The sequence below is a fragment of the Oncorhynchus tshawytscha genome, linkage group LG13, assembly GCF_018296145.1.
Source record: "Oncorhynchus tshawytscha isolate Ot180627B linkage group LG13, Otsh_v2.0, whole genome shotgun sequence".
NCBI lineage: Eukaryota > Metazoa > Chordata > Actinopteri > Salmoniformes > Salmonidae > Oncorhynchus > Oncorhynchus tshawytscha.
In genome coordinates, this window is record NC_056441.1 from 25,995,313 (window position 1) to 26,012,419 (window position 17,107).

The window sequence follows — 17,107 nt, forward strand, 5'->3', positions numbered from 1 at the left end:
GGCCCAACACTTGTCTGTCCAATGCATGTAAACAACTAGTTATAGCTTGCCCGCTCCATAGCAAGCTGCTCTCTCCGCACTGATTGGTGAAGTAATTTAATGTTGAGCTAAATGTTAAAGAAAATAGATTTCAGAGGTTTAAAAAGGAACAGAAAGGAACGATATAAACCGTTACTTTTTGGGGATTTGAACCGGTTCAGTACATAATTTTGCTGGTTCAGAACAGTGGAACGGAACCAAATGAATAATCATAACACTACAGATTGAGATATAATCCTGGTTCCGAATGTATTAAGTGTCTCAGAGTAGGAGTGCCGATCTAAATCCTATCCTCCTAAATACATACAGCCCCTGACCCTACATCTATTCACAATGTTCACAACAACTGTTGACACTATCTGTTAGATGAGCTAAACAAACAGTCATCTGTAGCCATGGTGGAGGACAACCCCAAGCAGCCTTCCAACATCGGGAGACAGGGAAGTGTCACAACATCAGTAGAAATGGCACCCCACCACTCACCAGCACCACCGCTCAGAGCGGGAGAGAACCTCAGGTGGTCCTTTTGTTCATTTCACCTGTCATCCCTGTCGGCTCATTCCCTCGGTCCTCTCCAAATGCCACGCCATGGAGGAGTGCACACATTCACGCGTGCACACACACACACAGAGGAGTGCTGACAGGAAGGCACCACACCTCAGGGAGCGAGCGAGGGGAGGGAGAGTAGAACAAACGACAGCAGATCCCTTCCTCTCCTCTGTGTGTGCTTGTATTGATTATAAACTCTCTGGTTCATGATGAGAGGAGACTGTGGGTAAATCATTGTGCCCTACTATTCCTTACAGGCAGTGGGAAAAGACTTCTTTCTGCAAGGGGCTGTATAACTGTAATACAATCACTGCGGTTATGGAGTAAGTCGTTCCCAGGCTTGAATGCACAAGACGCTCTAATTTTATCTACAGTATTTTCTCATGAGGTGGCACATTTTACGTGGTAAGGCGGCAGGCTGTTAAGAGCAGATGGAGGGAAGAATAAACGAGGGAATGAACGAGGGAATCCAGGGGGAAATGGACCAATTACAGAACATGCAGGCCTCCCTCTCTCACGGTCACTCATCCATGGGTTCTCTCTCTCTGACACAAACACTTTGTTTGTTTTTCTCTAATGTCCCTCAGACCATTGCATTTCATAACCCATTGATGGTTATAATAAACCCACTGCTTCAAGGTACATCTAAGTCAATATAATCTCTGTATTATACTGCGTATGACATTTGTGGCTCGGAATGGAACACCTTCCTAGAGTCAGTTTTGCCCTCAGAACAGCCTCAATTCTTCAGGGCATGGACTCTACAAGGTGTTGAAAATATTCTACATGGATGCTGGCCCGTGTTGACTCCAATGCTTCCCACAGTTGTGTCAAGTTGGCTGGTGGACCATTCTTGATACACATGGTAAACTGTTGAGTGTGAAAAACCCAGCAGCGTTACAGCTCTTGACACAAACCGGTGCGCCTAGCACCTAATACCATACCCCATTCAAAAGGCGCTTAAATAGTTTGTCTTGGCCATTCACCCTCTGAATGGCACACATACACAATCCATGTCTCAAATCCTTCTTTAACCCGTCTCCTCCCCTTCATCTACACTGATTGAAGTGGATTTAACAAGTGATGTCAATATGGGATCATAGCTTTCACCTGGTCAGTCTGTCATGGAAAGAGCAGGTGTTCTTAATGTTTTGTACATTCAGTATATTGGATAGTCCATTGTTGAGCTTGAGCTGTATTCCAAAGAAATTCCACAAAAACCATAAATGCACAACATGCATATTGTATATGACCAAGACCGTCAAGGACACTTCATTACACAATCTACCTGAACAGAATAGAATAGAGAGAATTGCAGATCTACCTCTTGGCGCTGGTGGAGAGCTTGGCAGCAGTCTTGCTGGATATCTTGGCCTCTTTCTTCTTGGGCGTTGTCTGATCCCTCTCCTGACCCTGCTCCTGAACCGGAGGGGCCACCTCTCTCTGCTCCACGTCCCAGCTTCCCCCACTGGTGTTGGGACTGTCGTCCGGCCTTGAGCTGGGCTGCACCTCACTGGACATCCTGGCTCTGACACACACACACACACACACACACACAGATCAGTCAAGGGTTTGGGGTTTTCCTACACACCTGCCTAAAGCTACAGCAGTCGAAGGTGAGAATACTATTGGTTCTGTGGTTGTCCTTCAGTCTTTAGCTATTCTGATAGAAGTACGGTATTAAAAACCAAACCACCAGAGACAGCCAGCCAGCTACAGCCAACAGAATGAAATACTGTTCTCCTCCCAGCTCTCAGGTCTTTTAAAGGTCATTATAGTAAGGAAGGCAGGTTCCTTGTCCTTACGGACCAGCTCACACTACAGCCTCTATAATCAAAGCTCCTTCTACAAGGTCGCATTGAGGAAATGTAATTTCCCAACATACCATATGAGCCCTCAAGGTGAAGCAGTGTATTTTGAACATTCACAGAATGAGAAGTAGTTGTTTGGGTAAATGAGGGTTGTGTGCAGTGTGTGTATGGGGGGGGTACTGTAAAGGAGCAGATGGTTGCTGAAATGAGCATCACATTCCAGAAAGAGCATAATGACAGATAACAGATCTTTAAATTATTGCAAAGTGCCGCTCTACCACACACACTTTGGTCATGAACATTCAGGATCCATTGGGCAACATTCTACACAGACAGTGATTGAATACATTTCATTTTCTTCTTCTGATACAGAGATTGGTGGTTTCTACTGAGGGATGTTGTTAATAGGCTAAGCATACAAAACACAAAGCATGATCTTCTAGAAAACATTGTTTATATTCTACTTTATTGATTCTATAAACCACCTCTCTTTGACAAGTTAAGGTCAATTGAAAATACTGTGAGTTTTGGCTATCAAAGACATGGGCACAGTTTGTAACAATAATTTAACATCAATGTAACACAACCAACGGCCCCCCCGCCCCCAATGATGATATCTTCTTCTCCCAGGCCATCGGCTCTTTAAACACTTTCAGTGTTCTCCTTTTATACCGAGACGGTGATGATAAAAATCTGCTAAAAAAAAAAGTAACAAATCCCGTGTTGCATTGGTCTCACAGTCATTCATACGGACGAGCACATTTCTTTTGTGTGTAAATAATCCCTGTTGTCACGTAGGGCTGTCAGAATAACTGATCCACTAGGTCTACTGCTGGGGGAGCAGCCGTCATATCGCGTGCACTCCACATAATTGAGAAGGCCTAAAAAAATAACACCCTAACGGTAATCGGAGAGCCCTCATGTGCCCTCATAGCCTCAAGATAAACACAACACAAAACGTTCGAAGCAGCTTGAGTGAAATATTAGCTGTGAAGCTTTCCCACATCAAGAAGACCCGTCTCCGCACAAAAGACACCAAACACCCCCCCCCCCTCTCCCCTCTCCCCATGAGGATATCGTTCTTCTCCCGGGCCATCGACTCTTTAAACGTTACTTTCAATGTGCAGTTGTTACAATGTTTCAGAAAGAGATTACCTTCCAAATAGTTGGACGGTCGGTGCAAACAATCTTCTATCAACCCCTGAAGTAGGCTATATCCCGTGTGTTGAAGTAGGCTATATGCCGTGTGTTGCTCGGCCGTTCTATTCGATCTGTTTCTCCGTTCGCTTTCGTTATCCGCTCAGACTGGCTGCTAGAGAATGAGACAACCGGACCGCCTCTGAGCGCGCGCTCTCTTTTTTTACACAGTGAGTACACGAGTGCGCGCAACCAAGTGTGTGTGTATTGGGCTTTTCAAATCGGGTAACAAGCATTGGCAGTAGAGGGTTAACGGTTAACCAACCTAACAATATATAATGAATAGGCTAATGTCCTTTTGATATGTTAGGGTATTTTTCCTTTATTTGAAAAGTTCAAGAAAAGTTCACAGAAAACTCTATCAGACGAGCTAGGGAAGATAGTGGATGTGGTTTCAATACAGAATTGTTTTTCTTTCAAAATAATTCATAGAAATATTGTCGATAGACCTACATTGCATTCGGAAAGAATTCAGACCCCTTCCCATTTTCCACATTTTGTTACGTTACAGCCTTATTCTAAAATGTATAAAATAAAACATTTTCCTCATCAATCTCCACACAATAGCCCATAATGACAAAGCGGAAACATGTTTTTAGAAAATTTAGCAAATGTATAGAAAAATCAAAAACAGAAATACCTTATTTACATAAGTATTCAGACCCTTTGCTATGAGACTTGAAATTGAGCTCAGGTGCATTCTGTTTCCATTGATCAGTTTCTACAAATTGTCTGGAGTCCACCTGTGGTAAATTCAATTGATTGGACATGATTTGGAAAGGCAACCGCCTATATTAAGTCCCACTGTTGACAATGCATATCAGAGCAAAAACCAAGCCATGAGGTCGAATGAATTGTACGTAGAGCTCCGAGACAGGATTGTGTCGAGGCACAGATCTGGGGAAGGGTACCAAAACATTTCTGTAACATTGAAGGTCCCCAAGAACACAGTGACCTCCATCATTCTTAAATGGAAGAAGTTTGGAGCCACCAAGACTCTTCCTAGAGCTGGCCACCCGGCCAAACTGAGCAATTGGGGGAGAAGGGCCCTGGTCCAGAGCTGTTGCCAGAGAATTTAATGTTAATTTCTCTACCATAAATCGCCTCCAATGGCATTTTAGAGAATTTGGCAGTACGTCCAACCGGCCTCACAACCGCAGACCACAGACCACGTGTAACCACGTCAGTCCAGGACCTCCACATCCGGCTTCTTCACCTGTGGGATCATCTGAGAGGTTGGAGAAAGGTGTGCTAAGGAGTATTTATGTCTACAACAAAGCACTTTTGTGGGGAAACCTAATTCTGGTTGGCTGGGCCCACCCATGGCTGCGCCCCTACCTAGTCATGTGAAATCCATAGATTATTTATTTATTTATATTGACTGATTTTCTTAAATGAACTATAACTCAGTAAAATCTTTGAAATTGTTGCATGTGATGTTTATATTTTTGTTCAGTGTAGAATGATATCACTCAACAAAAAACTGGGTGAAAAAATCTGATAATCTCTCTTTCCACACTCAAAAACTCCCTGACGGTGGCGGAACCTAAATTATGGGAAAGATGTCTCCTCACGCGGTGAATAAACTGTGGAACGGTGTTGCTATGTTCGCGGTTTTCCTGAATTTGGGCTACTTTGAAAACGATGTCGCGGGTGAAATGTATTCGTTGTGGATTTTTGGGGTATTTCTAAGTTGCACCACGGCCGCCAAGGCATTTCTCTTAAAAATATATATTTCACTGTGACCAGCTCCTCAGTAGTGGTAAGGGAGAGGAGGTGTGTGTGTGTTTGTGTGTGTGTTTTGAGAGAGCAAAGCACAGCACTACAGTTATTGGCTGAATCAAGTGAGAGAGGAGAGAGAGCAGCACGAGCGCACGTTGTGACAGCTTTTTTACCAGTTGTAGGTAGGCTATTTAGATTGTCGTTATAGAGACACCTATTTCCAAGTATTTTTTTCCATTAAACATATACTGTTAAACATAAACATAATACTGTAGAAGTGATGCACATCAATAAATAATAGAAACAAAGAACTGGAAAACGACTTTGGGCGCACTACATGAATCCCTTGGAGATGGTTTAAACTGCATTCTAATGTTGACTGCTTAAAGAAAACTGTATCAAGCGAAGTGCTTTATGCATGCTCAGTTCTTCAGTCTCGGGGGCTGCCTGAGTGGACATTGGAAGTGGAAGTTGTGGAACTCCCTCGCGTGGTTATTTTTATGGGAAAAAGTCCTCACTGAAACGGACATAATTATACATTTGCCTCTGTTGGCCCTCAAGTAGCCTATTAATGTATATGCCATTGTAGGCTCCCACTTGATACAATAAATATGTTGAAATGACGATATTACTGGAGTCATTGCAAGTCAATTTGTGTCACTTGTGTAGCCTACCTGGAGCTGGCAAACCAATGTAATAAATAGCCTATTACTTGTTGTAGCCTTGTGTTATTATGAACGCGTTAGATTGACGGTAACAGTAGTCAGATTAGGCTACATATAAAACGAATTCAAAAAAATAAACACTGGTTGTTGACAGGCATGTTCAGTTCATAAATATATTATTAATATTTCATTCAATGATTTAAATTATGACACCATCCAACAGTAGCCTATTCCAGTAAACTATTGGGGAAAAAAGCACTTCGTATTGCGAAATCGCCTTGCTTTTCATGTTGAATAAATGAGTCTGCGCAAAGGGTTTATTTGTTTGGTCCAACATGATCCAAGCACAGCAAGACAGTCGTGATGAGGCCACGAGAAAACCTATTCCCCCGCAGGAGACTGAAAAGATTTGGCATGGGTCCTCAGATCCTCAAAGCATCCTGCTTTTCATGTTGAATAAATGAGTCTGCGCAAAGGGTTTATTTGTTTGGTCCAACATGATCCAAGCCACGGGTTGCATCACTGCCTGGTATGGCAACTGCTTGGCCTCCGACCGCAAGGCACTACAGAGGGTAGTGCGTACGGCCCAGTAAATTACCGGGGCCAAACTTCCTGCCATGCAGGACCTCTATACCAGGCGGTGTCATAGGAAGTTCCTAAAAATTGTCCAAGACTCCAGCTACCCTAGTCATAGACTGTTCTCTCTGCTACTGCACGGCAAGCGGTACCGGAGCGCCAAGTCTATGTCCAAGATGCTTCTAAACAGCTTCTACCCCTAAGCCATAAGACTTCTGACCAGCTAATCAAATGGCTACCCAGACAATTTGCATTGCCCCACCCCCTTCTACGCTGCCCCACCCCCTTCTACGTTTATTACCTATGCATAGTCACTTTAATAACTCTACCTATGTAATAGGATTGCTTCAGCCCCTCTCCTCACCCCTACCTGGGCTCGAACCAGGGACCCTCTGCACACATCAACAGTCACCCCCGAAGCATCGTTACCCATCGCGCCACAAAATCCGTGGCCCTTGCAGAGCATGGGGAACAACTTCAGGTCAGAGCGAGAGATGTCACCGATTGAAACGCTATTAGCGCGCACCCCACTAACATGCTAGCCATTTCACATCGGTTACACCTACATGTACATATTACGGCAGCGTAGCCTAGTGGTTAAACCCCCGAGCTGACAAGGTACAAATCTGTCGTTCTGCCCCTGAACAGGCAGTTAACCCACTGTTCCCAGGCCGTCATTGAAAATAAGAATGTGTTCTTAACTGACTTGCCTGGTTAAATAAAGGTTTAAAAAATAAAAAAAAGTGTACATATTACCTCAATTACCTCGACAGCGGTGCCCCTGCACATTGACTCGGTACCGAGGTATTTTCTTAAATCTGCATTGTTGGTTAAGGGATTGTAAATAAGCATTTCACAGGAAGGTCTACACCTATTGTATTCGGCGCACGTGACATCAATAAGTCTAAATATTGGTGTTACATTGCACAACCTTCAATGTTATGTCATATTTATGTAAAATTCTGGCAAATTAGTTTGCAACGAGCCAGGTGGCCCAAACTGTTGCATATACCCTGACTGCGTGTAATGAACGCAAGAGAAGTGACACAAGTTCCCTAGTTAAAAGAAATTCATGTTAGCAGGCAAATGTTAACTAAATTATGCAGGTTTAAAAATATATACTTGTGTATTGATTTTAAGAAAGGCGTTGATGTTTATGGTTAGGTACACATTGGTGCGACGACAGTGCTTTTTTCGCGAATGCGCTTGTTAAATCACCCGTTTGGCGAAGTAGGCTGTGATTCAATGATAAATTAACAGGCACCGCATCGATTATATGCAACGCAGGACAAGCTAGATAAACTAGTAATATCATCAACCATGTGTAGTTAACTAGTGATTATGTTAAGATTGATTGTTTTTTATAAGATAAGTTTCATGCCAGCTAGCACCTTACCTTGGCTCCTTGCTGCACTCGCATAACAGGTATTCAGCCTGCCACGCAGTCTCCTCGTGGAGTGCAATGTAATCGGCCATAATCAGTGTCCAAAAATGCCGATTACCGATTGTTATGATAACTTGAAATCGGCCCTAATTAATTGCCCATTCCGATTAATTGGTCAACCTCTAGTATTTGGGTGTGTGAGACTTGATATCAGAAGAGTTACAGGGTGTGAAAAGTGGTGGTGTCCCATCCTTTCAGGTTGTTGGCCTGACATAGGACTAAATCGATTTAAATAGTTGAGTAGGGTGATGTTATTTTTTTGTTAGTGTAGTGTGAGATTGGATTTGATTTGATTTGAGGGTATTTTAAAAAAATAATCTATTTTGTTATTTATTCAAGCAAAGTATTATGGAGTTGTACTCCAGTCTAGTAGATGGCGGTAATGCAACATTTATTGGATGCCAACCGCTGTTAAACCTCATCGAAGAAGAATTGGGATAGAAATTAAAGCTTGACCTGGCAACCCTGCTGTGGAACTAGTTCCTCTCAGTCCCAACATGCGCCATTGAATATAAACGTAACCGAAGTTTCACGGCATTCATTGTTCAAGTCCTTCTTATTTCTGCAATTTGTTGGTCAGAAAATAACAATGGAGACGATTTTAGAACAACAACGTCGCTACCATGAGGAGAAGGAAAGGCTGTTGGATGCCAAAACTAAGGAAATGATGCATAAGAAAACCACGGTATGTGTTGCATCAACGCGAATGCTATTTAATGTTAATGAAGACGTTCATTGATTAAAGCATTAAACAAAATCAGATAAGCTAACGTTATTTTTGGGAATAGTAGTTTGTGTGTTATGATTTTGTTTATTTGTGGCTAACTTACCAGCTACAATTTCTGACAGCTATTGTATTCAGTTAACGTTAGCTGAATTGCATATAAGGCTAGTTTGTTAGCTAGCGTTTAACTGGTCCAGTTTCTGGCTTTGCCATCTAAACTTAGTTAATATTTATGGATTTTTCTTCTCAAACAGTTACGCGAACAAATAAACTCAGACCATCGAACAAGAGCAATGTTGGATGTGAGTATTCTATGTGATATTGAAACATCACAACAGTAAATAACAAGTTGGACCTGTATTTTCATATTCACTTGTCTTGTGGCTAATAGCCTACTTGTCAAGGACATGCATGATGTGACAGTATTTTTTTGATAACTAGCTACGCCATCCTTTCAGAGATACATGGACGTGAGCTCAACTGTCAGGGAAGCATATGAAGACAAAGATGGGTAAGTGTGTATGTAATGTGTTTGTGTTTCAAGCGCTCATGCGTGATCAGCCTTGTTATGAGGAGTAAATCAGAGGTGTAGTATTTTTGCTTTCTCTATCCACAGTATGAGGAAGGATGAACTGAACGCCATCTCAGGACCAAATGAGTTTGCAGAGTTCTACAACAGACTAAAACAGATCAAGGAGTTCCACAGGAAGCATCCTAATGAGGTCATCTTTTTATCAGCTCCTTCCTGTCAGGCCTAGCTGTACACTGAATAAATCATCCCAGAGGTACACAGAGGGTACAAAACATTAAGAACACCGGCTCTTTCCATGACATAGACATACATTGATGTCACTTTTTAAATCCCCTTCAGTCTGTGTAGATGAAGGGGAGGAGACAGGTTAAAGAAGGATTTTTAAGCATTGAGACATGGCTTGTGTATGTGTGCCACTCAGAGGGTGAACGGGCAAAACAAAAGATTGAAGTGCCTTTGAACAGGGTATGGTAGTAGGTGCAGGGTGCACTGGTTTGTATCAAAACTGTATTGCTGCTGGGTTTCTCACGCACAACAGTTTCCCGTTTGTTTCAAGAATGGTCCACCAGCCAACTTGACACAACTGTGGGAAGCATCGGCGTCAACATGCGCCAGCATCCCTGTGGAACGCTTTTGACAGGGGGGGGGGGTAGGTGTTTTTAATGTTTTGTTCATTCGGTGTATATCTTCTCAAAAACCCTAAGTAGTTCCGGACACAGAGATACGTTTTTAAAGGGGCAATCTGAAGTTAAAACAATTACGCTTTACCCCGCCACTGTTTTGGTAAAATGCTGAGGGATGGGGCAGGAGAAATGTAACCACTCAAATTCATAGACAGAGCTAGGACTGACCATCCATGATATCAAAGTATAGTTTGAGATGTGTTGAGGCTATACACTAGTGTTTGTTTACAAATACGTTGTTAATAAAAAAATAGAGTAAAACAAACTTATATTTTGAATTCTGGTGGGGTATGACAGTTGGAACTAAGCACATGCAACATTTTATAAGTTATTCTTCCAGAATCAATCGATGGGTTTATGTAATTCATTTGAAAGTCCACACATAGATACACCAATCGCACATTGCCCCTTTAAATAACTATTGTATCATTCATTGTGTCTCAGGATTCTATATGTAATTCTACAGTCCAGGTGCACGAAGGGGGGTGTAATTTGTGTTATTGCATGTTCCACAATAAATGTCTGAAACCAAATCTTGAACTGAAGTTTAGGTCAACCAACCTTCATCAGGGTTTAGCATTTCTGCTGCTCTGGCTAAGTCTGTATGTTGCTGTTTCAGATCTGTGTGCCCATGTCTGTGGAGTTTGACGAGCTGGTCAAGGCTAGAGAGAACCCAACTGAAGAAACACAGAGTGAGTTTTCTACAGTATGGTGGTGGAGTCATTGTCTAACACTGTGTAGGTGTTAATGTAATGATTTATGTGGTCTTTCCCCAGACATGGTGGAGTTCAGTGATGAGGAGGCGTACGGACGCTACCTGGATCTTCATGACTGCTATCGGAAGTTCATCAACCTGAAAGGAGCAGAGGTAAGATGTCCACTCGCTACTCTAAATACTCTTCATCCTAGTCTAATGTCAAACTATACTAAAGCCTAAGCTTCTGCCCTCTGTTTCAGAAACTGGAGTATATCAGCTACCTTTCCTCATTTGACCAGCTGTTTGATGTCTCCAAGGACAGAAAGAATGCTGAATACAAAAAGTAAGCATATTTAACTATTTGCTTTATTGTACAGACCTTTTCTTTGTGATTGTACTGTAAATGCACTAAATGCATTCCTATAGAATTGTAGTACCTTATATTAATTTGTTTGTAGTTCTCCTCCGCATGTTTTTCCATCAGGTTGTTTCACACCTGTGTTCGATGTTATACAGGTACTTAGAGATGCTACTGGAGTACCTTCAGGACTACACAGAGAGAGTCAAACCTCTGCTGGACCAGAATGATCTCTACGGCAAGATCCTGGGAGAGTTTGAGAAGAAGTGGGAGATGGGGACCTTCCCTGGCTGGCCAGTGAGTGTCCAAGATGGGGAAGAAGACTACTATAGTGATGGTCTATATGGGAGTTTCACATTTTTTATTATCTTCCTCTGTTATAGAAAGAGACGAGCAGTGCTCTGACCCACGCCGGAGCTCATCTAGACCTTTCTGCTTTCTCCTCTTGGGAGGAGTTGGCTTCCCTGGGTCTGGATAGGTTGAAGTCTGCCCTTATGGCCCTGGGCCTGAAATGTGGAGGGTAAGCAATAAGCATGCTCTTCTGTGGCTGGGAGGAGGTCTATGGACATACTTTAAACTTGGAATACTGGAATAACAGTTGTAATTAGAATATTATAACAGTAACTGGAATATTGTAATAACATCAAATTCCAGCCGTAGACTAGGAGTATAGATCGACGGTGTACTGATGACTAATATCGGACTGGGTGACTGATGTAAGGTTGCTAAATGGGTGTATATGGCTAATGTGTATGTGACCTCACAGAACCCTGGAAGAGAGAGCCCAGAGGCTGTTTAGCACCAAAGGAAAATCCCTGGAATCTCTGGATCCCTCCTTGTTCGCCAAGAACCCTAAGTCCAAGGGACCCAAGAAGTATGTGATTGTCAGTTAAAGATTTGCATGTTTTTCTGAACCTGATAGCATGTTCTAGCCGTGTTATTGACCATTCCAATCTCTCTGCAGAGACACAGAGCGTAACAAAGAAGTCGCCTTCCTGGAGTCTCAGGTTTATGAGTATGTGGAAATCCTGGGGGTAAGTAAAAGATGCCAAGGATGACTCCTTTATAGAACAAGAAGGCCTGCACACGGTTAAAGCTCCCAATTCACCGCTTTATTGACAACGTTTCCATCCTGTCACCTGACCAAGATTAGTTTCTGATCGAAACGTTGTCAATAAAGTGGTGAATTGGGAGCTTTAACCGTGTGCAGGCCTTCTTGTTCTATACTAGTGTTCTTTATTAGCCCAGCACCTATGTTTTTAGTCGTATTTAATTCATGTCTTTAGTTCTGAGGGCCTTTATATAATGGTTAGTCCCGGCCATACAATAGGTGTGTGTTACTCACAATAACCACACAAACACTTGTTAACACTTCCATCTGATTGTCTATGGCCCTGTAGGAGCAGAGGCAGCTGACCCATGAGAACGTGCAGAGGAAGCAGGCCAGGACAGGAGAGGAGAGAGAGGAGGAAGAGGAGGAGCAGCTCAGTGAGAGTGAGAGTGAAGATGAGGACAACGAGATAATCTACAACCCCAAGAACCTGCCTCTCGGCTGGGATGGAAAGGTTTGGAGCCGGGCCCTGACATCAGACCTGTGTACTAGCTGTGTTAAAGCGCTGCAATACTAATGAAATACAAATTATTGTTTTATTAATAATGGTGTTATTTATTCAGACTTCATTGTACAGCGGTTGCATGCTACCACGCTAACCTTGTTTTTAATTGTTCTAGCCCATTCCATACTGGCTGTACAAACTCCATGGCCTGAACATCAATTATAACTGTGAGATCTGTGGAAACTACACATACAGAGGACCCAAGGCCTTCCAGAGGCACTTTGCAGTACGTTCAGATTTCTGTTCAACATTATTCGTAGAATTATTTGTGTATTCTTATTACAATGTCATATTAGGTTATTACAGTGTTATGTCAATGCCCTCCTTTCGTTTGTATGTGTGCATAAGTGAAACTGTAGAGGATTCGATTTTAGAAATGGACTAATTCTGTTCTCAGCTGATAAGAGCATGTTGACCATGGTTGGTTAATATTACTGCTAGATAATATGTTGTCACCTCTTGTCTCCTCCCCTCAGGAGTGGCGTCACGCCCATGGCATGCGCTGCCTGGGAATCCCCAACACGGCTCACTTTGCCAACGTCACCCAGATCGAGGACGCTGTCTCTCGTAAGTAGTTCTGTTACAGCCCTGATAGAGGCTGAGGCAGATGACAAGTGAAAATAATGAGTATTGTTATTTGGGTTGAATAGAATAGTCATGTTAGAGAAAAAAGTGTTACCAGACCAATAAAAAAATATTTCCGGAGTAGTTGTACATCCAGATTGCCCTCACAAATAGATTTCTGAACACAAGGTTCTTTCCTGGTTAAATAAATGATGAAAAATGACTGGTCATTCAGTCCACGTTCTGGATAATAATAGTGTATTTTTAACCCAGTATGGTCAAAGCTGAAGTCACAGAAGGCATCAGAGCGCTGGCAACCAGATACAGAGGAGGAGTACGAGGACTCCAGTGGAAACGTGGTCAACAAGAAGACCTACGAGGACCTGAAGAGACAGGGTCTGCTGTAGAGAGGAGACCGACAAAGACTTGGAAACCTTGAAGCGCAACGTGATGCCCAATTATTATTATTTTATTTGGCCTTTGACCCTTGACCTTTTCATGTACACTTTTCATTTAGAAGTTGTGATGTTGTTTTTATTAATTCCTTCCTTTGACAACCATTTTGAAATGAAACAGCCATTGATTCTAATAATAAATGAGTAATATTTGTCACCATTGTTGTTTCTGAGTTAGTTAGTTCTATTAGAAAGCAATTGTAATGTCTTAAGTTGTTTAAGGAGTCACCTGAACCACTGTCCATTCCCTTATGGATGATTACACATTTTTGTATATCCAAGAACCCTCCCATTGTCAGGTGATGGACAGTCCCTTTAAAGGGAGTGTACTAGAGGGGAGTCTGCAGATATCTTCACACTTGCTCACCGATTCCTCTGTTTGTCTGGTAAGGAAAATTCACCTTTTATTTACTAATTCATACATTTCTTAAAATGTTGAAGATGCTTTCTCAGCTCAGCAGTTTTTTTGGAATTATACAAGACACTTGTGCTGTATTTGAGTGAGCTGTTAATGATTTAAATATTGTTATTTCATGTAGTATGACTTGCTTGCTATGACATGCAAATTGACTTACAGTATCAGTTTGCCAATATGAGTACAGTTGAGGGAAGAAATGTCTGAATATTGCTAAAATAATGTTGGATTTGGTCTGTTTATCTATAATATACACCATCCAACAGTCGTCATATATAAACAGGGATATGGGTATGATAGCGTTTAATTGTTTATCACTAATTCACATGACCACATTACCAGTCTCCAGGCTGCACCCATTAAAAGTAATTGAGAGAGGTGATAAGCATTTCCTTAGGTGATGCGTTGAGATGGAAGTTCTGGCTCCTGGTCTTGGCTAAGTGTATCCTGAGGGGATCATAAAGATACCACGGTGTGTTCTACGAGTACTCCTGGACCCCAGGGTCAACACTAACTACATGGATTTATAACGTGTTTAAATTGATGGAATATTACTCTCATCAACATAACAATGCCCACGCCATCTCATGACTGAGAATCTGAAACCTTCATTAATTAACGCACATGTTTGTACGGGCTATGTTTGTACTGGGACTCAGGCTACACTTTTGCAGGTTAATTATCCACACATCTGCTGCTGGGGGAAGTAAGCTAAGGATGTTTTTGAAACAGGACTGCAGAGGTATCCTCATCACCTTACCTAATCAATATCAGTAGTCCAGTAAATATCAGTTGTTTTTATACAAAAAAATGACAGAGCTGACCTTGATTAGCATTTTTATTTTACCATTTCAATGCAGGAGTCCTTGGTCTTTCCGGTCCTCAAAGGAGATCTGTTGTATTTGTTCTTGGTAAGATTACAACATCTTTGATTTGTATTATCTGATTATCCCTGATTGTTTTAATAGTTGAGAGATTTAATACGCTTTGATTAGAACTCATTTGATTATTAATTCATTATCATTTAGTGCTTTTGAATCTAACCATTAAGAAAACTGTGGGAGACCAACTCCTAACTTCCACAAATGACCCCAAGATGACTGAAGCTCAAACCACCCAACCCACCACAACCATCAGCAAACTGTATCCTATATGCACAACCAGGTCAAAGACTGAAAACAGCCAAACCATTCACACCACCACTGTCCCTCCAGGAAGAGACTACTACAATACAGACCGCAACAAAGAAGTCTTCCCTACATCCCAGACTGGGGGAGAATACACCAGAGCTCAAGATTACATCACAAACATCTCTACACTCAAGACTGAGAGAAACGACACAGAAGATGATATTAACGTCACCCATTCTTTCAAGAATGAGATGGTGAAGTATAGTGATGTCATACCAACATCTCAGTCCAATGGAAACCATACTCAAGATGGGGGCAAGGACTTTGATGACCAAGGCTCCATTGCCTCCGATATGACCCAAACTGAGAACTATAATATCACCACAGAGCCTACCACTACAGCTACTGCAAGATCCACAATGGGAGGCATGACTGTAAATGCTGCTTTAACCAGAAAGAAGGTACTAGATATTTCTTGCAAATTAATGCAAAATGCTGGCAATTTGGGCAGAAATGTCAACTTTTCAACATACATTATAAATTATAATTTGCTTTCCTTCACAGATGAGGTCTTGTAAAATATTTAGCTGTATCGGCATAACATGCTACAAACATGTGAAGGTCATGGAGGAGTTGTGTGAGGAGGGTATGGACTTCTGTGAGGTAAGAAGAGACTCATTCCTTCTAACAAATGTCATTAGGATGCAATGTCAACTCAATTGGCTTGGTTATCAACATGTCAGTTCATCTGGTTCTAAACTATTCATGGATGAAGTGTTGTTTTTGTTAATTATGATGATTTTTCCAGTCCTGATGGTTATGATCACAATGATGATATTGATGATGATAAGTACAACTTATACACCATCCCACAGCTCAAGAAAGCCTCAAGCCAGGTCACCTGGAATACATACGTGGCGGTGTGGAGTGCTGGATGCGCCAGAGACTGCAGACAGAGCACTAAGTGTGGTCCCTTCAGCTCGTACCAATGCCACAATGAGTGTTGTGTGGCTGGGTCTGTCTCCTGTCTCAGACTGGATGGTTCTCTCAACATGCCTGTCAACTCTGCCTGCTGTGGCCTGGGGAGTCTCTCCCTCCTGGCTCTGAGTGTAACCTCTCTACTGGACAATCTACTCAACACTTGCTAATTTACTAACCTTCATGTGACATTAGACTCACTTTAGAATGCAGAGAGTTTAGTATGGATCGACTAAATGCATATTTCAGTTTTGTCATATCCACTGCTTGGGCGTCATTAGTTCTTTCATGTTTTCTTCATCTGTGAATGCAAGCTCTTGTGAAAATAAAACTGTTTTCCAGCTTTATGTTGTTCTTAAATAACACATCCCAACCTCTAGTGGATCCAGTCATGGGTTTGAGTGGGCTGTTCTTCTGTGGGTGTTACTGCCTGGGGATACATAGGCCTAGAATGAACCCGCTATGGACCAATTACTGTTCACAATGATTTCAACTCAGACAATTAGACTCATACCTCAACTATGTTACGCCTCAACCATGTTGATCATTATATTTCTAGGATTCTCATCAAGATTGTATCGCTGTCAGGTTCACAAAAAAGGTGTTTCAGATGGTGTGCAGTGTGTTCAGCAATAATTCATCTTCACAAGATGGCGCTATAGCACAGTTATATCCAGGAGCTATAGCGTATACATGTATCTGCCAAAACAATAGAAACGGTTGAGTAAATAAGGGATACAAAGTATGTTGAAAGCAGGTGCGATTCCTGAGTTAATTCATCAATTAACATCCCATCTTACTTTGGGTCATGTATAAATTACTGGGCAGGCCATTATTTTGGCTACAATGGCTATGCCACCGGCCATAGGATGACAATGCCCACATCCACAGGGCACGGGTAGTCACTGAATGGTTGATGAGCATGAAAACGATGTAAACCATACGCCATGAC

At 42.1% G+C, this 17,107-nt stretch overlaps 3 protein-coding genes across 7 annotated transcripts in view; 2 read left to right on the top strand and 1 right to left on the bottom strand.

Annotated features, from left to right (window-relative positions):
- Positions 1-3,731, bottom strand: part of LOC112264606 (ubiquitin-conjugating enzyme E2 E2) — a 55,208-nt gene extending 51,477 nt beyond the window's left edge. The window contains exons 1-2 of the mRNA XM_024441327.2: positions 3,555-3,731; positions 1,913-2,116 (exon numbers count right to left, since the gene is read on the bottom strand). Of these exons, the coding sequence (XP_024297095.1) occupies positions 1,913-2,109 (197 nt within the window). The 5' untranslated portion in view covers positions 2,110-2,116; positions 3,555-3,731. The remainder of the gene's footprint in view (positions 1-1,912; positions 2,117-3,554) is intronic.
- Positions 3,732-8,455: 4,724 nt separating this feature from the next.
- Positions 8,456-13,792, top strand: LOC112264607 (splicing factor 3A subunit 3). Its single transcript, XM_024441328.2, has 15 exons — positions 8,456-8,688; positions 8,982-9,029; positions 9,186-9,238; positions 9,344-9,449; positions 10,562-10,634; positions 10,719-10,810; positions 10,900-10,982; positions 11,156-11,294; positions 11,381-11,517; positions 11,764-11,871; positions 11,962-12,031; positions 12,398-12,562; positions 12,729-12,839; positions 13,090-13,180; positions 13,451-13,792. The coding sequence occupies exons 1-15, from the start codon at positions 8,593-8,595 to the stop codon at positions 13,582-13,584; spliced, it is 1,506 nt and encodes a 501-aa protein (XP_024297096.1). The 5' UTR covers positions 8,456-8,592; the 3' UTR covers positions 13,585-13,792.
- Positions 13,793-13,925: 133 nt separating this feature from the next.
- On the top strand, positions 13,926-16,500 carry LOC112264609. Of its 5 annotated transcripts, none has more exons than XM_024441330.2 (6): positions 13,926-14,018; positions 14,707-14,789; positions 14,908-14,958; positions 15,076-15,638; positions 15,742-15,840; positions 16,053-16,500. In XM_024441330.2, exons 2-6 carry the CDS (start codon positions 14,765-14,767, stop codon positions 16,323-16,325), a joined length of 1,011 nt encoding a protein of 336 aa, XP_024297098.1. In that variant the 5' UTR covers positions 13,926-14,018; positions 14,707-14,764; the 3' UTR covers positions 16,326-16,500. The 5 variants fall into 5 exon arrangements, with proteins under 5 accessions (XP_024297098.1, XP_024297099.1, XP_024297097.1 ...); XM_024441331.2 differs by having other exon boundaries at positions 14,722-14,789; XM_024441329.2 differs by having other exon boundaries at positions 13,926-14,789.
- The last annotated feature ends 607 nt before the right edge of the window (positions 16,501-17,107 follow it).